At 36.6% G+C, this 25,657-nt stretch overlaps 1 protein-coding gene and 1 long non-coding RNA gene across 6 annotated transcripts; one reads left to right on the plus strand and one right to left on the minus strand.

Moving 5' to 3' along the window:
- The first annotated feature begins 689 nt into the window (after nucleotides 1–689).
- LOC127941831 (uncharacterized) lies at nucleotides 690–16,063 on the plus strand. Its single transcript, XR_008149155.1, has 5 exons — nucleotides 690–1,048; nucleotides 2,036–2,135; nucleotides 4,054–4,164; nucleotides 11,351–11,450; nucleotides 15,260–16,063. It is a non-coding gene; the product is annotated as an uncharacterized LOC127941831 (long non-coding RNA).
- Nucleotides 16,064–19,632: 3,569 nt separating this feature from the next.
- On the minus strand, nucleotides 19,633–25,214 carry helt (helt bHLH transcription factor). Of its 5 annotated transcripts, none has more exons than XM_052537667.1 (6): nucleotides 25,098–25,208; nucleotides 24,820–24,855; nucleotides 24,584–24,742; nucleotides 20,521–20,625; nucleotides 20,334–20,430; nucleotides 19,634–20,149 (listed from the first exon to the last, which is right to left on the minus strand). In XM_052537667.1, exons 4-6 carry the CDS (start codon nucleotides 20,536–20,538, stop codon nucleotides 19,704–19,706), a joined length of 561 nt encoding a protein of 186 aa, XP_052393627.1. In that variant the 5' UTR covers nucleotides 20,539–20,625; nucleotides 24,584–24,742; nucleotides 24,820–24,855; nucleotides 25,098–25,208; the 3' UTR covers nucleotides 19,634–19,703. The 5 variants fall into 5 exon arrangements, with proteins under 5 accessions (XP_052393471.1, XP_052393396.1, XP_052393627.1 ...); XM_052537587.1 differs by having other exon boundaries at nucleotides 24,976–25,208; XM_052537511.1 differs by lacking the exon at nucleotides 24,584–24,742 and having other exon boundaries at nucleotides 19,633–20,149; nucleotides 25,098–25,214.
- Between the last annotated feature and the right edge of the window lie 443 nt (nucleotides 25,215–25,657).

The raw sequence follows: 25,657 nt of genomic DNA on the forward strand, positions 1-25,657 counted from the left end.
GCAAAATATTAATCAGCAGAATGTTTCCTGTGCTCCAAATTAGCAAATAAGAGTGATTTTTTTTTAATCAGAATAAATTGCATTTTTTTTATTGTATTAAACCAACATTAATATATAAAATCTATAAATATGTTTCTTATATTTATATTTCTGTATTACTGTATATTTGATTAAACAAATGCAGCCTTAATAGATAATACCTATCTGTTTTAAACAGGTAAGATGTGGATGGATTTGGAGCAGTTAAACAGACAATTTTTCTAAAGAAATTGGGATTGAGCAAAAGGACTGAACCAAACAATGAGGAAAAACTACCACACTTGCATTACCCCAAAACCAAGACAAAGGGTTAAGTTACATGTTAGCTAATAATATTAACATATGTAGAACACCTGTATCACAAGAAAAATAGTTTTATTTATTTCTTTATTGGATTTATAAAGTATCCTCAGCTGTCAAGTTACAAAATAATCAATAGCCAAATTTATCAAGAGAAGTCAATTTACAAAATAAACTCTGCACTAGAGGATGCTGTGGTCCTGTTTCTTCAGAGTTTCTTCAGAGAGAGGATTTAGCTTTTTTTTCATTGTTTAATATGAACTCATCAGAAAATGTAATTAATCTGAGAGTTTAAATGGTCATTTAATACATAATATCCTGTCATATCTTCCTCTACCCTGCAGCTCCTGGTAGGACACTCTCTAAAGCAGAAGAGGAGCTCCACAGATCTATGGCCATAGAGACCTGGCTGAAGGAGAGATTCAGGGAAGGAGCTCAGAGGATGAAAGCAGACTGGTCCAGAAATGTGAGTCTTATTGATTTATGTATATATCGTGTGTTTTGTTTTGTAGGTGATGGCTGCAGGCTTTCTGCAGGTGCTAAGAAAGTTTGACCTGCATCTGAAGAGAGAGCACCTGGCTCTGTTTCTGTCTCAGTGTGTTCTGATGCTGAATAAGGGTTGTGTGCAGTATTTGAACTTTCTGCGCACCTTCCAGGACAGAAGTTCAGATGGCATCCCTGACAAGATCATCTCCCACCCAAAACACTGGTCAGATTTACATCATAATATCCTGATAATATTATTATTCATATGAAGCCTTGATCCCTCCAGGTTCCCAACACCTGCCATTCTAAAGTTTATTTGTTTTATCTAAATCTTTTGCAGCTAAGAGGAAGTTATTTTTGTTACTAAGGTTTTAAAAACATATATAAAGTAGGAGTCCTATATTTTTACATTTTCAAAATTCATTAAACCCTTGTGTTTTGTTTTTAAGGACATGAATAATTGAGAGATAATTTTGTATTTTTAGAGTATACTGAGTTTCAGAATTTCAGAAAGCATGAATAATCAATAGAAAGAGAGCTCAACTCCAACAATTCCAAAACATGTGCATGTTTTAAACTTAGCTCAAACTGAATATTTATCAGAATATTTATCTGAAATTTACATCAACAAACAAACAAAATCTCACTACCCCAACATTTAATATTATTCTGTTCTGTCATCAGTAACAATGCAATGTGGAAACAGAAAGTCTGAGTATTTTCTGTGCTTACACAGACCCCAAATTACACAGACACATCCACAGAAAGTGATCTTTAAGCCTTGTAGTCAAACTCTTTCCATTTCTAACAAGCTTACAGCCCATAGTTGTTCCCTGCCCTGGGTCACCCAGCACACAGGGATCAGTAAACAGCAGCTGAACACTAGGCCTAGCCTGACTGTGTTTGGTTTGATTGGGGTGGTCCACAGCTTAAAGGATTGGCGGAAGAATAAAATGGGGCAGGCAAACAATTACAAAGTATAGAACCTTTCACCATGGTGACAAAACACAGTGGCCCCAAAAAGTTTTGGGATGAGCCACACTTTACAATATATGAATTATATTGCATTAAATAATTATATATTAGAACAAATGCAATCTTTAAACAAAAGATGATTACTTTACATTTTTGTAAGTACTTTCTTAATCAACTCTGACTCAGAATAATTTGTAGTGAATGTTCGAATCTTATGTTTTTTTTCCCCCTGCAGGTTTCATTCTAATGAGAACATCAGTGGGGCTTCCTCATTAAGAGGTCAAATTAACTGACCTGTTTCAGTCAGAGTACCTCTCCCTCCTCCAAACCTTTCAGTGAGTACAATCCCATTCTCTCTCTCTTCTTCCACTCTTTCTTATCTTTTCTCCATGTGTGCAAGACCCCATTAACGTCCTCTAGATTGAGAATAGGTATCTTTTCTCTCTCTTTTAAGAATTAAGAATTTTTTACAACATTTTAGGTCGAAGGTTGAAATGTTTTTTTTTTTTTTTGGTCTCTTTAATTATAATTTTGCATTGTTACTAAGAACCTCATGACAGAAACCCATCTGCTCAAATGAGTTTCCTTTCAAACCACTTCAACTCCAAACCCTCTAGCTCGAAGCATCTCTCTTGAGTCTGAAAATCCAATTGTCTTACCAAGAGCTTATGTGCTCAGAAAATTCTCTATAATATTTTTACCAATATATGTGTGTATTTCTCTCTGTGTGTATTTGTATAGGAACATTGACAAACTTAACAAAGGGACTGTAAGTAAAGAAGAATTCAGAGCTGCTATTGAGAGCAGGAACACTCTTTCTATCTATATAAGCTGCATAATTATTGTGAGAAAAATATTTTTCTAAATTGTTGTGACAAATTATACATGCTTATTGTCTGATCAAGTCTCAACTTTAACATGTTTGCTTTTAAAAATTATGTTAGGACTGCTTAATACTGCTAGATCTATATGACTAGACCAGTGGTTTTTCAACCTGACTCCAGTTCCCACCACCATTTGTAACCCTGGACCACAAAGTCTGGGGTATATTTTTAGCAATAGCCAAAACATTGTATGGGTCAAAATTATAAATTTTTCTTTTTGTGCCAAAATCATTAGGATATTAAGTAGAGATCAGGTTGCATAAAGATATTTTGTAAATTTCCTACCTTTAATATATCAAAACTTAATTTTTGATCAGTAATATGCATTTCTAAGAGTTCATTTGGACAACTTTAAAAATGATTTTCTCAGTATTTAGATTTTTTTTTTTACTATATTGCTTAAAACAATTATGAATAGTTAGATTTCATAATTACATAATTCCATGAACAGTGTTATTAAGCTTTTATTAATTTTTATTGCAAGTGAATTTAAATGACTAGTTGTTCATGATGACATTTATTTATTTGACTAGTTTTTAGGATTTTATGTATTTACTTACTCTCTCACAGATAACAATTTCCCAGCAATGTCTGCCTGATAAAATCTTTTACAGCCTTGCATAATTAGAAAATGTATACTATAAATGTATGGTGTTTATGTAGGTATGCGCTTTAAATCATTTTAAGCCATCTTGCGGCCCCCTTGGAAGTTTGAAAAGGTCCCCTAGTGGGCTCTGGCCCCTGTGAGAACCACTTTACTAAACTGTCATCTGCTGAATTACTAAGTTGTTAAAAATATTTTCCTTCGGTCATGTGGCTCATGCCTCAGTAATCCAGGACTGTGACTGAAGACCTATGTTGTCCTGAATGGAGTGAGAACCTAATTTACTCAAATTACTAAAGACTGAAACTCCCCTGTCTTTTCTCTCTGTCCTTTAAAACACATTTACCTCACCGTAATCCTCTTTCTTTGAGTATGTAGTATTGTAGTCAGTGTGGACCGTGACTGTCAGATCTGAAGGACAATCTCACATTTTTATTCATAATCTTTGATAAGTTCATTTGTCTTTATCTATGTTTTCTGGAGCGAGTGATGGTTGTAGCTTGTGTGAGTGAATATTTGAGGGTGTGCATACGTGTATGTAAAGTCTAATCCCTTGATTGACTGGCCAGTGTGTGTCCAGCTCTGTGCGATGGCTGGGTGAAGAGGGCAGCTGACCTTATGACCTCTTGACTCTGCAGTGTGCGACAGGGTCAATGAGTGGCGTATGCTTAAAGCCTGCTGGACTGGCCAGCCCTGATGAGTGGACTCTCAGGCTAGGGTGGCATCAGTGACCTCGTGCTGACCATCCACTGACCTTTTCCACAGGTTTGGCCTGGAGATTTCCGACCCTCAGTTTGAGCAGCTGCTGGACAGGCTCCCTCTTGACCACCACGGAAATGTGCAGTACCCGATCTTCATGGCAGCTTTTGACACCAGGTACAGGCCATTTTGACCGGTCAGGTCAGCATTTGTTGTAACACTGTTCACTGCACACTAGCTTTGGATTTGGCTTTGATTCGAATTCTTAATTGAATGTAGGTATCATACTCAAGAATTAAATATATGCAAATATTAGTAGCACAAATATTACACATGAAACTGACTAAGAAGGTCTCTATGACTGTTCAAGCTTTACTTTTTAATTGGTTCCTGCAATTTGTTTCAGAGATTTCTAAAAAAAAAACATAACATAACCAATATAGTTTCATTTGTTTATTTAGATTTTTCCATTCAATGACCATCCATTTATTTTTTCATTTTGATGTAATTCTGTATATAACACAGTTCATGATGAATACAGACATGGCACATTTAAATGTCTATATGTTTTACTTTTAAATAGTTAAATCTAATTGTTTTTATTATCAAATATGGTTATATGAAAATATAAAAATAAGAGACAACATAATAAGGTAACACAAATTTTCCATTGCACATTATTTATATATAGTTTTATTACCAGGTTTTTACTAAGTTTACTAAAAATGTGAAATATTTTCTGATCAGCAGACAATACAAGTCATCCTTTAAATGAAAAGCATTGGATTTATATTGTATCCAACTTAAAGTATTCTTTTATTTGTGTGTGTGTTTGGTAAATATGGCTACAGCAGTTTGTGTGATTTGTATTCAGGAAGAGGGAAGAGATTAGGTCTATAGTGAGATCATGCTTCAGGGTGGCTCTTTTCTGTGCTTTTGTATTTTGGTCATTGTGTTTGTCTGGTAGGATGCCACATGCAGAAAAAAAATAGCTTAAAAATAATGTTTAGGTTTATGCAAAAATAAACAGATAAGTTTGAGTAAATTATATGATTGAAGCTGATTTCCAAGAATAATCATCCTTGAATTTAACCAGTAATTTTTAAGCTTGTTTTAAAGTATTTGCTTCACTAGTTGTCCTGGCATAAAGAGTTCTGAATGTCAATTACCGAATAATTTCTGAATCAACAGAACTTGTGTTGTAATATCTAAACTTGTTTAGAATTCACATGTACTGTATGCTGCTAAAAACAGTGTTAAACCAGTGATGAAATAAATGCAACACCTGCATTTGTTGGGGAACACATAAATAGATAAATATTGGAATAACCATATATGATACATATTTGTTGCAATTAGACCCTCACATTTGTTTGTTTGTGCTGAGATGCTTAAAAATGGTTGGATATGAGAATTAGGATCTGACCACCCTGGGGGACCCATGTGAACTCCCCTGACCACCTAATGAATGACCAACAATAACCAACGCAATGTAAACGTTTCTTAAATAGAACAGGCTAATGAATTTTAATCTGCTAGAGTAGCAGCTCTGAGACATGCGGTTTTAGTGTGTGTGTGTGTGTGTGTGTGTGTGTTTATAGGGTGTGTGCACGTATCAAATGGGGGCTGGGTATAAGCTTAGCTGCTCATTTTATTTTCTCTCAGTGTGTGTAGGGGATAAAGACCTAGAGAAACAGCCTGGCTTAGTTGACAGGTGACAAGGGTTATACTGAATGGGGATTTTGTAATACTAACAGTGGGGAAAAAGCCCATGCACCAAGGGACCTCCTGAATAGAGAGAAAGAAAACTTTAGAACTTCTGTACTCGCAGAGAAGAGTGAGAAAGACTGACCATGCCCCGCAAATGACAGCTACAAACTCTCACTCTCTCTCTGTCCCATGAGAAATGCTAAATAATTCATGCTAAAGCGGCCTGATCCCAGTGTCAGTAGTTCCTGTGTGGCATTTCCTCTGTTTGGGTGAAACTTTGACATGTTAGTCAAACAGAGCTTTAGCTGTCAACATTCAAACCTCGCCAGATTAACACCGCTCACATCCCGCTCTAGCTTTCTTCTGAGTTTAATCACATTATTGTTCCTTATATTGGATGTTTAATAGCCACAATAAAAGAAATGAATGCATTTGTATACATTGAAATTTTATTAAATATATATATATATATATATATATATATATATATATATATATATATATATTTAATAAATGGATCCAGTTTATTTGCCATAGTATGTGAGGAAATATCAGATTTTGCTGTACAAATCTAACCAGGTCTGGTTAATTTCTATCAGTTTGTCATCCAGAATAGCAGGAGCCAGGTGATGTTCTGGAATAATTTAGTTGTGTCTTTGTTAAGACTAGATCCATAAATAATAATAAAAAAAATGTGTTGCTATAACAAACAAAGGGAATGGAAATTTACCACTGCTGGACTTTCATAACCAACCCGATCTCACGGCAATTCGTACATTTTTCACAAGGTGGCTTATTCGTACGAATTCGTACGACCACACTCGTACAAATTCATACGATTGTTGCCAAATCGTACGTATTTTACGATTTGCACAATTCGTATGAATTTGTACGAATGACCTACACCTAACCCCGCCCCTAAACCTAACCCTCACTGGGGTCGTATAAAATCGTACGAGTGAGGTCGTACAAATTCGTACAAATAAGCCACCTCGTAAAATACGTACGAATTGGTCGTGAGATAGCGTTGTCATAACCCCTTATTTGCAAACATCATATATCATATCATATCATATCATATCATATCATATCTATTCATCCAAAAAGCTTGTAAAAATGTATTGCAGTTTTTACAAAAATGTAAAATTAAGCAGCACAACTGTTTTCAACACTGATGATAATAATAATAATACTAAATATTTCTTGAGCAGCAAATCAGTATACAAGAATGATTTCTGAAGTATCGTGTGACACTGAAGAATACAGTAATGATGCTGAAAATTCATTAAATTTTTTTAAACAAATTGTAATCAAATGTTAAAACTTTTACAGTTTATACTCTATTTTACTGTAATATAATATATTTTCTCATCCCTCTTTGAGAGCTCAAACAAATATGTTGCTTTTAAGAAATTCAAACTTTTTGAGAGGCTAGTAAGCATCTTGAGGTACAGCACCATCAGTTAAGATGACTTCTGCACATTTGCATCCTTGACTTAATGTTTGTTCTCTCTGTTTGAAAAGTATTACGATCTGATGAATATATCATCAGATATTTCTTTTTTATGACCTCCACCATGAAAGATTAAACTATATCAGTCTTTTATACTGTAAACCTTTGGTAGTTAGTGTTAAGAGAGTTTCATCAGCCTTGATCTGTCTGCCTCTCTCTATAGTTTTCGAGGGTGTTGGGCCTCTCACAGTTTGTGAGACGGAGAAACCAAGCAGTCATAGGATGGGTAGATGTCAGATCTTCGTGTGGGAACCTCAGACATCAAAATCCCAGATACCCCACTCTAATCTCCAGCAAAACATTTTGTTTTTCCTCTTTCTCTCTCTTTGGTCCCTAGCTTTCTTTCCCTCCACCCATTTAGGGCTTTAATTTTTATTCATGGGGTGTGAAGGGGTTGAGACAGGGGTGTGGGGACAGGATCGGGATGGAAGGGGATAACTTCTTGAGCTGGGTCCAGGGCTCAGACCAGCGCTGCTGACAATGGCCCCAGTGTTGTGCTGGGTGTTGTGAGCAGGCCGTTTGGACATTCTTCCCCTGTCAGTGGAAGCAGATTTGGGAGGTAGCGCTGCCCGGGATTACCATCTCATTAATAGCAGCCATGACTTTTGTTCAAAGAACGACTTGTGTAATGTTGCCGTGTGGATGATGGGTAATCCGCTGAAGCTGCAGCTGTAGAAGACACTGGACACACACACACACACACACACACACACACACACTGTGACTATACAATGTGACACCTTTTATGAAAGAGGCATTGAAAACATACATCAAATTACAGATGTCGATATTGACAGGCGAACTGACCATCAACCACAAACCAACCTAAAAATGAATTTTAATATCAAAACTGCATTAAATGAAAGCATAAGGCAGCTTAATTAGGGAAAGACAGTAACCAGTTAGTCTTTTCAGACCTACAAACCACATTATTAATATAAAGCAAAACATTTTTGAAGTAGCATTTTGTATATAACCCTTTTTAAAGAACATGACAGTACTTGATTAAAGTATTAATCAAGTGATGATTAATACAGCAAGAGGTGGGTATAGGGGAAAAAATAGTATACAAAAAGCATAAAGATAATATCTCAGAAAGAATGTTCAATATGTACCATATATATAGTAAACAATTTTGTTAATAAAATGCATACTTTTATTCAGCCACCATGCATTAAATTGATTAAAAGTGATAACGATTAATAAAATAAAGATTTAAATGAAAAAAAAAATGTAATATATATATATATTAATACTGTAAATGCTGTTCTTTTAAACTTAATATTCATAAAAAAATAATGATAACAGTTCCAACTAAAATATGCAGCAGCACAGCTATTTTACAATGATTTCTGCTAAAGAAAAAACAGTTTTTCCATCGCAGGAATAAATTATAGTTCACAATTGAAAATATTATTTTAACTTGTAATAATATTTAACAATATAACAGTATTATTTTTGATGGAATAAATGCAGCCTTGGTGAGCATTAAGGGGACTAAAATAAATAAATAAAGAAAAACCTTACAAACTAAACATTTGGAATATTATTGAATATATTAGATTTGTTTTTATATTTTGGTTGTTCTCTTGTTGCTGTTGTTGTGGATGTTTGCTAGGATTCAAAATATCTTCTTTAGTGTAGTATAGAAAGGAAAGCAATCAGATGTTGAACTACATGGAAGAGAGGAAATTATGACTTTTGATGAATTAAAATTTTGGGGTAAATTCTGAAGAGTAAATTGGCACACATTCTCAGTCTGAGCTCCTGCAGCTCACTCATGTGGCTCTTGTAGTCTCTTTCACACATTCCTCTCTCTCTCCACACACACACACGTCTCCTGTTCTCAGATGGTGGCCCAGATTAAACAGAACAATACAGTCCAAACGTGATAAATGTGCATCTACTTATTCCTCTCTTTCACTCCCTCACTCAGTCCATCCATCCTCAGACGAGATGAAATGAAAGCAAAATAAGCAGCCCATTCATTCACCAGTTAACTCTGTGGGAATCTGTATCTCATCTCTGCGAGTGATGGGACTCCTTCCTCCCTCTTCTTTTAATTTCAAATCCCTCTATCTGAGCTTGTGGAGAACAGGGGGTCCGCAAGGAGTTCAACCGACCCCTCGTCTGTTGAAACAACAAGCTCTCTCTCCTCTCTGAAGACCAGTCGTCTGAGGCAAAGAGGGTTTGCCAATGACTCTGAATCACAACTGAACTTGGGTGGCAATCCGAATCTCAAGTAATCTAAACAATATCTAGCATGTGAACATGTCTTAATTTAAAACCAGCGTTACTTCATCATGCAGTTTGAACAGGCAGAACTGAGCAGATGAGGGAGAACATTTTTAAAGGCAAAACTATACTCAATAATAAAAGATTTGCTCAGCTGCATTTTTGTATAATAACTTAAAGGCTATAGAATAATTTAAGAATAATAGCACTCATTTCACTTCCAATCAGCAGGATGAAAATGTTTCAGTAATTGGAGGTTTTGACAAAATAAAAACATAAACCGTAACATAAACTGTAATATAATATTAAATCAGGTTAAACTGAAGTTGTTGCTCCCTTAAGGATTGTAAGTCTTGTGATTATCAGTCACCTAGCAAAAATAAATAAAAAAAGAAAGGGTCAATTTACTAAAAAGTTTTACATTTCTTTTTTCTGCTTTTCTAGCAAGTCAAACTGAGAATCATGTGCCCCCTTATGGGCATAAAAGAGACATGCATGTGCTTGTCTGGAAAACAAATCCAAAAGCTGATAATTTGTTTACGTCTATAGCAGTGTATTCTAGCTGTAAGTAAATAACTCAGAAGCTTATTTTTTTTATTATAATTTTTTTTTTTTATTTATTATTATTTTATGACTTTAAATAGTTTACTGTTTTATTTGACTTCATAACTATTAAATACTCTTTTTACTATCTTTAATTATTTTTAGTTATTTTATTTTAGTCCTTCAGTTCACATGTAACATCACATCCAAATATATTCTTAACTTTTTTGAGTACATAACATAGGCATTTTATATTTTAGAGTTAACATTTTTTGGAAATCTTTGTAACTTAACTCAGTGGATCTTTGGCTCATTTCTCTTTTAGTTTGAGTGTCTGTTTGTGGTGTAAGCTAGTGTGATGTCATGTCCTGCTGTGTTGGTTTTGTGGCAGGGCTGCTGGACATGGGTGTCCTGCTGAGATGTCCGTGGCTGGGTCACAAGGTCTCTTCCCTCAGCATCCGACAGGTCCACTAATAGACTCAAGCGCTGAATATGATGAATTAACCGAATTTACCTCTATATCTGTTCTGCTGTGACATGCAGATTGGCAAATGGAGACTCACTCTTTGTTAATTGCATTTTTCAAGCACTTTTCTCACAGAGCTTTCAGTAAACTCTTATTTTGACTCATTCAGGTCAGCTTAACTGTTGAAAAGAGTGGTTTTCTTGAGAAAATCCTGAAGGCACGTTCATGTTGTCATCGGCACAATGCACAAACACAAACTTAATGCCTTTTGCAGTCAGTGTCACTGCAGTTTGTCTCTTTGAACTACTATCAACATTATTTAAAGCATCTGTCTTTTAAATCTCACCATCTTTCTCTGTCCCTCCCTTCTATTTCTCCCTTTACACAGTGCGTCTAACTCTACTCTAGCCCGTGACCCCTCAAGCCACAAGTCCGCCCACCTCGTTCGGACTGTGGCCCTAAGATGGCCCAGATCACTGCCCTAAAGCCGAGGGAGTGGTTGTCCTCTCTTGAGCACAAAAGAGCCACGGCCATCCACTCAGCCGAGTCCGGCCCCCATCAACCCATCCAAGCGCACAGGGAATGCATTAGCTTAGGCTGGGCTTTGTGCGTCCGATTTTTCTCATGTGCTTCTTCATAGTTTCACTAACACTTCAAGACCATCAGGTGTCTGCCTGGTTTGACCACTTCAGTTGCTCTCAAAGCGGTCAGCACAGCAAGGCTGTTTCAGTGTCAGGTCTTGTAGCTGTCCCTGTTCGCCACTCAAGCGAGAACGACACAAAGCGGGTCGCTCATTCTAAGGGTTCCTCAGGGCTTCTCTTATATTGTATGAAGTACTTATCAAAGATCTAAAAAACTAAAGCCATGGTCTCAAGGACGTTTTCTTGCTTCCTCAGGAAAGGAGTTCCCAGCCTCTTCCAGGCAAACGCACAGCCTGTCTTGAACCATGATTCAGACGAGGAGAAGGGCTCAGAGGAGGATCGGAGTGACCATGAGGTATGATCTCATGTGACTTCATAATACATCAGTTGTAAATTCCCAGGTGTACAATGCTGCTTTACAAGCTAAACAATTCAAAAGTTTGGTAATGGTAAGATGTCTTAATGTTAAGTGCTTTTATGCTCACTAAGGCTGTATTTGTTTGATCAATGCAATGTTATTAACAGTAATCTTGTGAAATATTATTGCAATAGAGAATTTTTTTGTTACTCCAGTCTATAGTGTCACATGATCCTTCAGACATCATTGATTTTATGCTCAAGAAACAAGTTGAAAACGGTTATATGGCAATTGTGATTCAAAAGAACATTTATTTTTAAAACTTTTTTTTTTTTTTTGTAACAATGTAAAAAAAAAATCTGTCACTTTTGCTCATTTTAATGTGTCCTTGTTGATTAAAAGTATTAATTTCTTTAAAAATATGTATAAATAAAACTTACTTTGAATAGCAGTGTAGAAATTTCAGAATATCTATATGATAAATTATTATTAAATTTTCTTAAATATGATGTCTTATAATGTTTAAGGGTTTACTTTACACTATATACTGGGTGAGAAAAACACCAGACGTCTCACTCAGGAGGACATGTACCAGTTACTTAAAAGGTGATGGACCACATATACAAAAGAAAAAAAAAAGTTCCCTCAGATTTATTTTCTTCCACATTGCAAAGATGTTATTGTCTGGTCACAATACACACTTGTCAGTATTTATCACTAGAGCATAATAGTAATAGTACCAGCCTATAAAAGCCAATGAATGCATGAAAATCAAATGAATAATTAATTGGTTTTCAGGCATAATGTCTTCATTAGTTCTAGGAGTACCTCAGTTTGGTAGTCAGTACTTCAGATGATTATCTGGGGGACGTTTATATAGTTGTCTCCAACACACACACACACACACTATTGAAGATGTCCTGGAATGTGTTGCTTCTCATTGTCTTTAGCACCATGTCGAATCACTGAGTTTTTCTCCATGGTGTTCAGTCCTGGGTCTCTCCCACTCAGCGTTTGTGACACATGCATTCCCTGTGTGTCTCACAAGACCCATGCAGTCCACCGAGTCTCCCAGCCCTTGTTTTTACAGAGCTCTTGGACGCTTTTGTCTCCAAAGAGAACGCCAACAGAAAGCAGGCCTTTTCTCTTGGCAAATGATGCCTTAATTGTGCAAGTCAACAACCTACTCTTTTTTTTTTTTTCTTCTCTCTTATGAATAACAATGTGTTTGGTGTACAGAGACTGAGAGAGCTGTTGGCACGGTGAAGTTCTGAGGCCGTTGGTTTTCTATGGCCTACTGCACGCTTGTTTAGATGTTCCCATGCCTGCTTCATGTTGAGCTACACTGCTGTACTATCATATGTATCTCTGCTGCTCCTTTAGTTAGAGGTATTGCAACCATTACTATTACTCTTTCACATATATTTTTTATTTATTTTTTTACTTAAGCTCTAGCCCTTAGTATTAAACTACTACATGACTACTAACTACTACATTATTTCTTACATTATTTATTTTTTAAATATGTATTTAATTTATTCCTGTTTATTTTCAATATTAGTAATACTTATTTTTAATTAATTTGAAATATTCCTGATATTTTGAAGAATTGTATTGCCTTTTGCACATAAACTAAAAGATCTTTTGAAACTTTGATTTTACAGTTTTTCCTTAGAGTTTGAACCGTTTGATGAGATTTTATTTCTTCTTTGAGAATTTTACCAGCTACACATTATTGAATGTATGCCCTACCAAAAATATCAAAATGAATCAATAATCAATAAACTGCAAGAAATAACAACATCTTGATTGTCATTGTCTCTATTATTCCCTTATAAAATAAAAATATATTGCAGTATATTGGAAAATATCATGTAATATATTAGGCATATATTCTTATATATATTTATTTTTTCCAATATATTGCAATATATTGAAAGGGGCAATCATTTGTATATTTTGCAATATATTATATAATATATGTATCATCAATATATTATTAAATGTATTCAAATATATAAAATATTAGAAAATAAAAAGGGAAAATAATATATTACAATATATCACAATATATTTTAAGAAATATGTTGGTAAATATATTTTCCTTTCGTAAGGGTTTGCATTGTAGCAACATCTAATTGTTTTTAAGCGATTCAGTCTCTTATAGGCTCTTGTACCTGTCATCTCTTTTTTCAACCCTTGTCTCTTTTCTTTTAACAACTTCTCTTTCCCCACATCTTTCTCTTTTCTCTCTTTGAGTCTGTGAACTAAACATGTTGTTGTGGTGACCGGTTGTTTACTCTTGTCCCTCCCTCCCTGTGCTGTTTTTGCAGCTCTTCCTTTGACCCTTTTGTGTTTTCTCTCCAACCCTTTTTCATTCCTTTTCTACATCACCCTCTTTTATCTCTCTATTCATTTTTTGGCTGGAATATGGCAGCAGGCCTAAAAGGAGTCGTTGTCTGAATGAGGGGCATCGTGGTGGATTTGCATAATCTGTGGCGTGGCACTGGTGCACAGACACCGAGAGAGAGACGATGCCAACCAGTCCAAGGTGAACTGAACTCTCCTCGCCAGCTCAGAGATTAGTGACACTAACAGGCTTTACAGCAGCCGAGTTCACAGAGGGGTTGCCTGACATATCAGTGCCAGCTTCTCTGGCTCTCACAGAAACTGTTGCTTCCTTGATCGACTCGTATAAGGCAGTGACAAGCACATTCGTGTTTGTTCACATGTACTGTATGCACATACTGTACTCAACGCAAGGCTGAAAACTGTGCATAGTATACAGCAGGGTTGTATGATACAGATGTGTTTGTTTGCGGTCAGATCGCCTGTGTTTTCTCCCAGTACTGTCTTTTCTTTAGGCGTGACATTGTGTTGTGTAACAGTGTGAGAGAAAATGTTGCTTCTTTGCTGTTGGTTGGAAAGTTTTAACTTTAATACTGCTTAAATAAGGCAAGGGGGGTTTTTGGGGTGTGAAGGGGTTTTTAAAGGATACAGTGTTCACATTCTTCTAAGAATATGAGGTGTATTCTTAATGTAGAGGACTCATGAATCCCACTGTCCTCTCCCTTTCCCTCCTCCCATCATTTATTCTTCTCTTTTAGTTTGTCATTCTTCCTCTCGCCCTGCTCAGGTTAGAGCTCCATCCTGAGGTAACTCGTGGAGAGGTCAGAAGGTTGTGGTCCTGCTTGTTCACTCAGCAGGATGGAACTGTGGACTTTCAACAGTTTATGAGTCACTTTGGCCCGTCGCCCCAAATCCTGCTGTTACCCCAATGCCAAGCACAATCCCCCCAAACATGGAGACAATGACTTCATGCGCCTCTCCAAAACACTCAACTGCGTCTCAGATATATTCGTGGATGCTTCACGGGCCAAGGTGGGGGTGTAAAAATACCTCTACCATGGTGTAGAATTCTTGGTGTGAAAAGGATTTGTCTGTCTGTCTTGTTTAAAGTTCAAGACCCTTCTGCAGCTTTACATATTTTATAATGCATAATAAGGTCTACCTGTGAAACGTATACATAAACAGACAGATCATTTGTGAACAGGTCCAAAACCAGCAATGTTTTATCCATTTTAAGTAAACTGAGATGAATAATAATGAAAGAATATGATGATATTATTGGTAATACTGATCGTTATTAATTACTTAATGGCTTAGTATCAAGTTGTGTTTGTGATGAGTGGCTTTTTCTGAATTTAGATTTAGCATATACATTTTATAGAGAATTCACATTCATCTATATGATGAGGCATAACTGAGCATTTCATGTTCTCGTGGAATTTTCTTTCTCTGAACAGCGTGTCCTACACAGAATTCCTCAAGCCTATTCTATCCCAAAGTCAAATATGGAAGCACGGATCCAATATGGCAGTGTATTCTCTACCCTTCACTCACACCCGTCTGGACTCTTAGATTACCGCCCGCTGCTAATGGACAAACACGGGACATCCAGTCACAGCCAGCCGGCCAAACACCAGCTCAGCCAAAGGAGTCAATAGGTCAGAGGTTTCAAACAAATGATGGCTACACTGGCTTAGTACATTTGTGAATTGGAGATGTCACAATTTCTTTCACATAAAGAGAGATGCAAAACACATTAACCCTATTGGCTTCTTGCAGAAATAAAGATGCCCAATTAATATTCAAGTTATAATCATGACCTAAACGTTAGTATTGTATTGCATTGCTTTATATTAGATTTGGTTAGATTCTATGACTTGGGTTTCATTGCTTTATAGTACAGTGTGCTCAAAGCAGGGTATAATGAAATTAAGTCGATTGTCATTGATTTTCATGATTATTTTGCATATTATTTGTACTATGCAAATTTGAACTCAATAATGCTGAAAAAGAAAATGACACAAATTCTGAAATTTTTTATAACATTTTTTGCACCAAAACTATTTAAAACTGTGTCTGATAATGATTTTTTTTTAAATTCTTTTTCTAGATTAATAATATAAAGTACAATATTTCATATTGTTGATTGAGATTATTTGAGGTTTTAAAATCTTCTCAAACATATTTTTGTAAAATTCGGACTACTATAGGTCTGACTAGGCCTTCTCTTGTGTAATTTGTAAAAGTGTCCATCATACTGAGTGAACAAGGGAAGATGAAACACCACACCACCCTGACGGTGTTTCATGTGCTTCCCTGCGGTGTCAGATGTGTTTAGTTTAGAAAAGACCCACAGTTTTCTTAACAAAATTGCTTGCATATAAATAAAACTTCAGATGAGAAGAAACTTTCTTGGCTGCTTTCTTTGGCATTTTAAAATATTTTACATGACAATAGAATAAAACCCTGAGCCATTTTAGCTCTGCTTCATTTGTTTTGGTTCATACTGTGTTATGAAGCTAAAGAACTCTAATTTTACCAGCTTTTCTCCCTCCGCTTAACACAGTGTTCCCTCTGCGGATTTAAACTAATATTGGCTTGTTAGTCACTCAGTGCTCTTTCATCGCTTTCGTCTTTCATGGCATTATCGTTTTTCCCATCTGCATGCCCTCTTTGTCTTCTCTCCGTCTTCTCTCCGTCTTCTCTCCTCTTTTCGGCACCAGTGTTTCAAACACAGCCTTGTGTTATCCACCCAATCATCCCTTCATCTATCTGTCTGTTCATCCATCAATTACTCACTCTGACAGTTGGATGACCGATACCTGTGCTTTTCTTTGTGTTGTATACGCAGAAAGACAGAACCTGGCTTTCACTTTAGACATGAGAGGGCGAGTTTTGATGCATTGTTGATCCTTTTTTTTCTTCATTTCTTAATAATACTTTTGAGGAATCATTAAACTGATCAAAAGTGAGTTAAGACATTTATAACAATATTTTCAACATAATAGTTTCACAAAAAGTATGAAGCAGCCCAACTGTTTTCAACAAGAAATGTTTCTTCAGCAGCAAATCAGCATATAAGAATGATTTCTGAAGATCATATAACACTGAAGACTACAGTAATGATGCTGAAAATTCCATTCATAACAGGAATAAATTACATTTTAAAATGTTTTAAATTGGAAACACTTATTTGAAATTGTAATAATATTTTATAATAAAAGAGATTTCTCAAAGAATAATAAAAAAACCTTTTAAATATAATATAATATAATATAATATAATATGCATTGGAGTGGTTTTGTCCTGCATCCCAGTCTCATGCCTGAATTCTGGCCCTGTGTTTAGGAGATTTGATTTCTTGGGGCTGATTATTTTTCTTCGGGTCCACTCAAGGATGAAGCCCAAGGAACCCAAGATTGTCTTCCTTTCAGTTCCATCACAATGGAGCAACCCCCGCCAAAGTACCACAACCTCTCCCGCCTTCTCTAGAATCCCTCTCCCTCATGCTTCCTTTCTCTTTCCTTCGTGCTTTCTTGGAAACTGGTTCCATACAACTTACTTAAAGGACTTAAAGGCGATGGGATGAATTCAAGCTTTGAGAAGGAGGGGTCCCAGGACCCCTATCTGGAAAGAATCACACCTGTTTTGTACCCATCGTGATATTCTAGGACAGTATGTCCACTTAGTGATATTTCAATGCTCTTTATCTTTGTCCCTCTCTCTCTCTCTCCAATTTGTCTTCTTTGAGGTGATCTGATTGATTTTGGTTTCTGGTATTATTTGTTGTGTCAAAAGCATGTGGGACGAGGGTGGAGAGGGGCGTGGCTCTCTTCTTCTGTGCCATTGTAGAGGCTAAAGAGAGTAAACCCTCTACAGTTAAAGAGGGAGGGACACCCCAACATCTCAGAAACAATCAGCGTCATGGCTGACTGGAACCTGGTAAAATTATATGCAATGTGTGAAGAGTTCTATTATTTTCCATCATGGTGGCCGTGTCTCCCCTAAGCTAATCCTGACCACAGTGAACAACTGTCTGTATGATTTGCTTAAGTCATGTATGGAAATTACACATATTGTCCAGACTGATTCACATATTACATATTTAACGGCATAATACGGCCTTAGCATATTTCTCTGTTCATTATTCACAGTCAATATTCTTGTCACAATGCTTCGCTATGATATTTTCTCATAACATAAGTTGAACTGTTTCGCTGGATTATGTCAGAAAAATAAATTAAATAAAAATAAATAAACATTATTTTAAATAGGGGTAATGTCTGCATAAAGAACATGCTGGGATAAATAATACTTGTCTCAGAAAATGCAAAAAAATTTAAATAAAATAAACCCTACATTGCCATTCAAAGGTTTGGGGTTAGTATACAGTATTATTTATTTTTTATTTTTATATATTTGAGAAATTCATGCTTTATAATGCCTCCACAATGTTACAAACGATTTCTATTTCCATTTCCATACAAGTAAAAAAAATGTAAAAAAAAAAAATGGCCAAATTTTTTTTTTTTTTTTACAAGACTGCAATGGCTGCTGAAAATTCAGCTTTGACTGTACAGAAATAAATTACATGTTAAAATATATCTAAATAAAATATTGTGTTCGATAGATAGATAGATATTTGTGCTCATCAACTCTCCCCACAACTTTTTGTTACGCTTCTTTCCGGCCCCAAGACTAGAAAGTGGGAACGTAACAAATGGTAATGAACAGGGTCATTAATGTATAATTTTTTATAAAATTGTGAGAAGGTGTGTGTGTGTGTGTGTGTGAGTGTGAGTAGTTTTGTGAATCCTTTTGTATTTCAAAATGTATAATCGGAGTCAATTAAAGAGATGAAATAAAAGCACAAAAAGCCAGGTTACTGACATATCTGCTCTTCTCAAGAAAGTGGGTAAGTGTGTCTGTCTACAATACAGAAAATGATGGACTGTTAGTACTCTACCTAGCAGCGTCCTGCAAAGCTATTTGTGGCAAAAACTGCTTAGCTTAGAGCAAAAAGACCACTGAATGTGTGGAAGGAGTATCATGGTGTTTGTTTGTGTGTTATTAGTCCAGTCAAATTGTATTCGTATATGATGGTGACTTGAATTAAGACCACATTTTATGAGTAAGCAATGCAGAAATCCATATATTTTTTTGTATATATCCATATAAGTATTGCAACTGCAGCCTAAAAGAACATTGCCTCTCACATCCATCAGACTCCTTCCCTACAGAATACTTAGTATTTACCAGTTTGATTTATTATTTTCGTCCTATTTAAATATAGGTGGAAGAGACACTGGGATAGGATTGGGGCTGGATTTATGTCCAAATGGATCCCCCTAAAAAGAGGCTTATTGTCAATCAAGGGGTTTCAGACCAGCAGACCGTTACACTAAGGGTTAATCTTAGAGACAAAACTGTCTAGATAGAAAGACCAATTTAGCAATGGTGTCTACATAAGAATTTGTTAATGCCACTGAAATGAGGAATTCAGTGACTCTATGATTTCATTTGATGATTGTGGAACCATTAGATGATTTTAAAGATTTGAATTATGTAAGAATATGATATTTTACTCTCTCTAAATATCATTTTTGTTCATACCCATTATTGTTTTGTCTCTAAATTTGCACAAATTATTAATTATTTAGATGAATTGTTAAAGAAAGAACCCCCAGGTTTGCAGTGCTGATAATGTTCTCTGGATATGAGTGGATTCAGAAGCTGATTTTATTGATATCTTCATCCCAATGATATCTCACTGTGTGGCCTATACCAACTAAAGGACTTCCAACATCGAGTCTTATTCCAACATTATTTATTTCATGATATATCTACATATTAAAATAAAGCATGTACACATATATAAATTAAGGACATTTGCAGACGTATTTACAGTGCAGCGTGTTGTGCATTGTATAAGCTGAATGCATTGGGGTGTGAGTGCCCGATGAAGTTCATGTAATGATGATCGAGTCCCTGGACCGGTGATAAGTATCCGCTGTGCTGAGACATGGCTGGATACGCGAGCGTCGGGCTCCGCGCCGAGTTGTGCCAGGAAAAGTGTCCGGGAGGGCTCTGCTGAAACACTGACTCGGGTGGACTTGGACTCTGGTACTCCAGCTGGCACAGAAGGTCCGTAGGATCTGGTGAGATGGTGCCCAACGAGCCAAACACGGGCTCGGTAACGACTTTGGACTGCAGGAACGTGAGGATGCGTGCGTATTTGGTGTCTTTGGTCTCCATTCGCTCCACGGTGGTCAGGTAGTGAACGAGGTTCTTCATGCACTCGTGATAGCCGAAGTGAAAATAATTTGCAAACTCTGTCCGCAGTTCTCCTGTAAAAACAAAGAACGTCGTTAGAAATTAGCAGGGAATAAAATGCTAGATTTGACGGTAGATTTGGAGTCGTTTTACATTTGCGATGTCGTTAAGGAGTCGTGTGGAAGTTTGTTAACATTTGTATTCTGGTTTGTTGATGTTAGTGAATGTTAACCGGTTTCTTGGTTATTTCCTACTCACCCTTTTCTCTCCCGCGCGGGAAGTCTGCGGAGTGGAGCGCGCGCAGATACTGCACCGTCATTTCCAGGATTTCGGCTTTCTCGAGTTTCCCGGAGTTCTGTTTTAACACACAACGTCTATCAGTCGACATTTTAAATTAGAAATCAAGGCAAACGCGAGCGCTTAAACTAAGAGCGCTTAAACTCACCTGTTTCGCCAGTGCCATAGGAACCGTCTTTCCCAGCTCGTTTAGACATCTGTTGATTCGGTCTCTTCTTCTTTTCTCAATGACCTTGTGAGAAACAGGCGTTTTCTGTGGGAAGGGAACGTAGAGATAACAGGTTAAGGGAAGAAAAGTGCCATTACCAAACACAAAGATTGGTTGCATTGCGTGTTGCATACGTTTGACTAAATGTAAAAAGCAATCAATGCAAATGAAGCTATAATAATGAAACCAGGAGGATAGTCTATTCGGTCGGTAAAATTACCATATTAAATTACATTTGTCAAAAGCTATGAGAGCCGCGCTGCGCTCTGCTTCCCCGCGCGCAAAATTCAGAGCTAGAATGCCACTGAATGAAAACGCTTTTTCACTTCAACAAAGTAAAGAAATTAATTGATTTAGAATAAAACACTAACTTACATTTAATGTAAGACCATACAAATAAAACAACTACTATGTCTATACCGTAGCCAAATGCACCATTCCCCAAACTGAAATGTATTGAAAATAATCGTTTTAGTTCGAAATATTAATATTATGTCCTTCTGAAAACACTAACATCATGCGAGAAATGCCATTTAGTAAAAAAAAAAAAAAGCAGTCTCCGGCATCATGTGTGCGCCACGAAAGTATCCACATACCTTGCGATCCTTCATCTTAGACGCCATCATTTGGTTAAAAACTAGGGGAAATTATACAATTGTGAAACTATTGTAGATAGACTAGTAGGCTTTCCACTTTCCAGCCGCTCCAGAGTGAGATGAGCTGACGGCGGCGGCCGCTTATAAAGCGCTCGCGCATTCATGGCCCTAAATTATTCCATAGGATTAAAGGCGAGCTTTTTTTGCTTAATGTGTGCACTTAGGATCAGTTAAAGAAATAGTAAAACCTGAAGCCGTGGGCTAGCGGGGGGCAGACCTACTTTGTTAATCCACGTGGCCTGTCTAAAGACACGTGATGGGTTGTAGAATATTATTTGCATAGTAACAGGCCATGCTGGAGATGGCTCGCGAGCGCAACGCAGCGCGCGCAATGAGAACAAAGCCCCTGGAGCAAAGCGTCTCTTTCTGTTCCACGTCGCGTTTCTCACACGATCGCCTGTTTATGGGTCCCAGCAAGCCATCTTAACTTCCATCCCAAGCCCGTATCAGGTTTAAAGCCTGTCTACTGTTATTATAGTAATTAAGTAAGCACATAATAGGCTGTTCCGCCGAGTTCAGGGGAGACCTTTTGGAGACGGAGTCCCCCCGTTTGTTCGCGGCGTTTCTCACACGACTTGGTGACACGTCCATCTTTCATGGGCTACGGCCGGGTTTTTGTTTACATTCTCTAGTTTTGTTAGGGGCCTCGGCAGGTGTGGGGACCCGGCCTGGCACACGAGCGGCCCCTCCGTCCATGTTAGAGACTCCAGCCGTCTTTGGCACACGAGGGTTACCCACCGCTGGATTCCCTTCAGAGGGGCTCAATTTGTATCCTATTATCCTATAAGAAAATGTCTATTGAGCGGAATGAATAGTTTCATTGGCCTAAATTTTAATAATGCAGTGAAAGAAAAGGAGAAATAAAGAAGAATGCAGCTGGTCCTGACGCGCATTATTCTCCGTCACCTGCGCCTGGAGACCTCTATTCATTTGCCTAATTTCGGTCAACTTAACAAACTTTGGAAGAAATTATTCTGGTATTGTTGTAAAGGGTGAAGCTTTCTGATCGAATTAACAGCATGTTTTGATCCGGTAAATGTCATTAGAAAGAAAGAAACAATCGCGTATAGAGGAGTCTGGGTAGCGCGCCAAGTGGCGACGCCAAAGCGCAATTCATGCCACAGGGGACTTTTGTACCCCCGCATTGCTCAAGTTTGTGCCCAACAAAGGGCATTATTTTATACTTGAATACATTTCATACAACAATTGGCTGTTTTCATCAAACATATTTTCACAGCAAGGTTAACAACAGGTTTATTGTGTTCTCCCAGGCTCCCAGTCTCAGACTTCATGCGCCAACGCCTGGATCTTCTGCTTTTTTTTCCACTGGGAACCTTTTAATCCTGAAGATTGGCTATGCTTTAAAGTGCGAGATCGTGTTGCATCGTGGAGGAAAAAAATCAAAGATGTGAGGATTTTATTTTCTTTCTTTTACAGAATTCAAGCCCTTTGGATATCACAAGCAGTTGAGACTTATTTATGTAGCGCGCAAAAGAAACGCACCAATGAAATAGACTAAAGCATAAAATCCCATTACTTTTATTGTTAAATTTAGCACTTTATGCAAACGCTATTTGGTGTAAATACAACAAACCTTTTTAACTTTCTTTCGAATTCATAAGTTCTGTAATGTGACTGTTTATGATCGGAGTACGCCATCTCCTATCGCAGCGTAATTGAATTGCCCAACATTACACCAAACAACCAGACAAAAAAAAAAAAAAAAAAAAAAGATTACAGTATTTTAACATGTTAAAATGAGCTGTGTTGCATTCTTCTTTTTTGGTGGAAGATTTAAAGAACAAAAAGACTGCACAAAGCTGGAAAACGTGAACCAAAGCATCATTGTGCAACAAGTTTCTATATTTAGCGCTGATAACCATAGGTTATAAAAACACCAAACACAATTGTATTCTCAAGCTCCTGATTTTGAATGTTTTATACGTATTCCCGATACATATTCTAACAAATATAACTTTGCGTAAAACGTTCACATAAAAACATATTTATAAATTGTCAGTATTATACAATTATAAACTATATTATAACAAAATGTATAATATTTTTTCCTCTTAAAATATGAAATTTAAAATAAAATATAAAACTAAAAAAAAAAACTTTTTTTGTTTGTTTTATTATTAAGTGCGTTTATTTATTGTATGTTACCGTTTAAACGTTAAAAAAATAAGGATATTTATGACTCATTTAATTTATAGACTACGTCCTCTGAATTACACGATTATTTTTTCACTTTTTTTCATACACAATTAAAGCTATAAAACGTTTGAATATGTAATGCTATTTTTTTAAAACTATAATAACACAAAATTGACTTAAATTGTTTAATTATTAATATAAACATTTATACAATTTATAAATTTATAAAAGTCATAAACTCCCCTAATTGTTGGATCAATGTTTAATTACTGTGCCATATATAACGGTTTAATAAATCTGTCCAAACGCGCTTCTGTATGGGGATCGCAGTGCTACATAAACTTGCCTTGCCTTGTCTTAAAGAGAAGCTATACCTGAAAGCTGAACTCTGTCTGTAAGGATCTGTCCATGTGAAAGAGAATTGAGGAGCGCAGTCATGCATGTCACCCTGATTACAGCGGTACAGTTCGCCTTATATTCCGAAAAACAGAAGACTTTCTCACAGACACACTAACAAGTCTGGGCTTTTTCGGACAGGATGGGATGTTTTCGCTTGTCTGAAGGGTCGCTACGGCAAATCTTTTTAAAGAGTGATTTAAAGTCCTGCCCATTGCCCTCTGCTACTGCCTTTACGCTTTATTCCCAGTCTGGCCATTTCGAAACTTCTGATAGAAAATATAATTTTGTAAAACTTGTTCTAGTGTAATGGTTACTTTAGGGTTTAAAATAAATGGCCTATAAGATAAATAATGTACGCTAATAATTTATGATGTAATGGCGATTCAATTTTTTTTTTCCTTACCTTCCCAGAACTTGATTAGAAAACTTATTTAAAACAAATCTTCCAAGATGCCTTTTGCCTAACGTTAACTTTCTGTATTAACTACTAAATCCAAAGCGCCATCGTGTGGAGATTTCAACAAAACTTACACGTCGACTTTTAACAGAAATCTGAAAAATAATTTGTCATTTTAATTGGGTCTATGAAGAATGTTTGTTAATTTATTACTGTTTATTGGATTGGCTATTTGGTTTCAACATTTATTAGTTCATTAGATTTATTAGTTCCTTTTAGTTACCAAAATAATTAGTTTTGTCGCTACAGTTCATCTGCAACTACCATATATATCATACTATAAACATTTGTCATTTAGTATGTTGAACACATTTACGAGATTTTAAATCCCTACGTTGATGGGAAAAAAAGTTGATCCTCCAGACGACGTGACCCGTGGTGACCCCGGGCCAGAAACACTCACAATCCTTTAGCTTCGTGCGCCACCGTGAGTCTCCTCTGCATCACTTCACACGAGACATTCAGCATTGTTCAAGCATTACAATATAGCATTCTTAAAAAAAAAAAAAACGTCCGAAATCAAATATAAAATTACTGCTCACTGAATATATTTAAAAGGTTGAAACATACATTTCCTTGTAAGGTTTCCTGGCGCCACATTGCTCACTAGAGGGAGACAAAAAGTGTATTTTTGTTATTTTGCAAAGATCATTGTTTCCATTTGGATCGAGGTTATTTTTCTTGTTCTAAATAAAAAGCACTTAATTTAGATTCCAAAATACTCACTAAGAAAAGCATTGTTGCAGCATGAATGAATAAAGTATTTAAGCATCACTTAGAGTCATAACCAAGTCTCTTGGACTGCATCACTCAGATTGGGTTCTTGTCAGTAGCTCAGCCTAACTAACCTTGCATTCTGAAACAGAAAACCCAGAGTTTCCCCTCATTTCAGGGTGGTCAGGATCAGGTGAAGGGATGAGGTGAGGACTCAAATGCAGGAAGATAAGGGCATTCATTAATAGTGTGTGAGTGTGTGTGTGTGTGTGTGTGTGTGTATGTATGTATGTATATATATATATATATATATATATATATATATATATATATATATATATATATATATAAAACAAGGCAAGGCAAACATACACACACCTGACAATACTCTAAGACATAACATTGAACAACGAATCAGCCCAGGACTGCAGACACGAGGAGAATAAATATAGGGAACCAAACGAGGAGGCTAACGAGGGAGACACAGGTGGAGCAACTAAAACAATAATGACATAACAAGACGGACAGGAGAGAGCACATGACACCAAACAAACACAACACAAGCCATGTGCTCTCAGAAAAACACAGTGTCATCTGGTGGCCATCCTGGACACACCAGCTGAAGACTGTGACAAGGGTTAACATACTCCGTTTTCACTCAACCTCCTTTCTGAAATGGGTCTCTGTTCAGAAG

Source organism: Carassius gibelio, chromosome A1, assembly GCF_023724105.1.
Source record: "Carassius gibelio isolate Cgi1373 ecotype wild population from Czech Republic chromosome A1, carGib1.2-hapl.c, whole genome shotgun sequence".
NCBI lineage: Eukaryota > Metazoa > Chordata > Actinopteri > Cypriniformes > Cyprinidae > Carassius > Carassius gibelio.

What these genes read in the sequence shown, in the direction of transcription:
- helt (XM_052537511.1), bottom strand. Translation starts at nt 24,849, where the DNA reads ATGTGGCGCCAGGAAACCTTACAAGGAAAT. An exon ending in AGGAAACCTTACAAGGAAAT is followed by an intron (nt 20,626 to 24,819) that starts GTATGTTTCAAC and finishes CCCTTCCCACAG; the next exon opens with AAAACGCCTGTTTCTCACAA. An exon ending in CCCGCGCGGGAGAGAAAAGG is followed by an intron (nt 20,150 to 20,333) that starts GTGAGTAGGAAA and finishes TTGTTTTTACAG; the next exon opens with GAGAACTGCGGACAGAGTTT.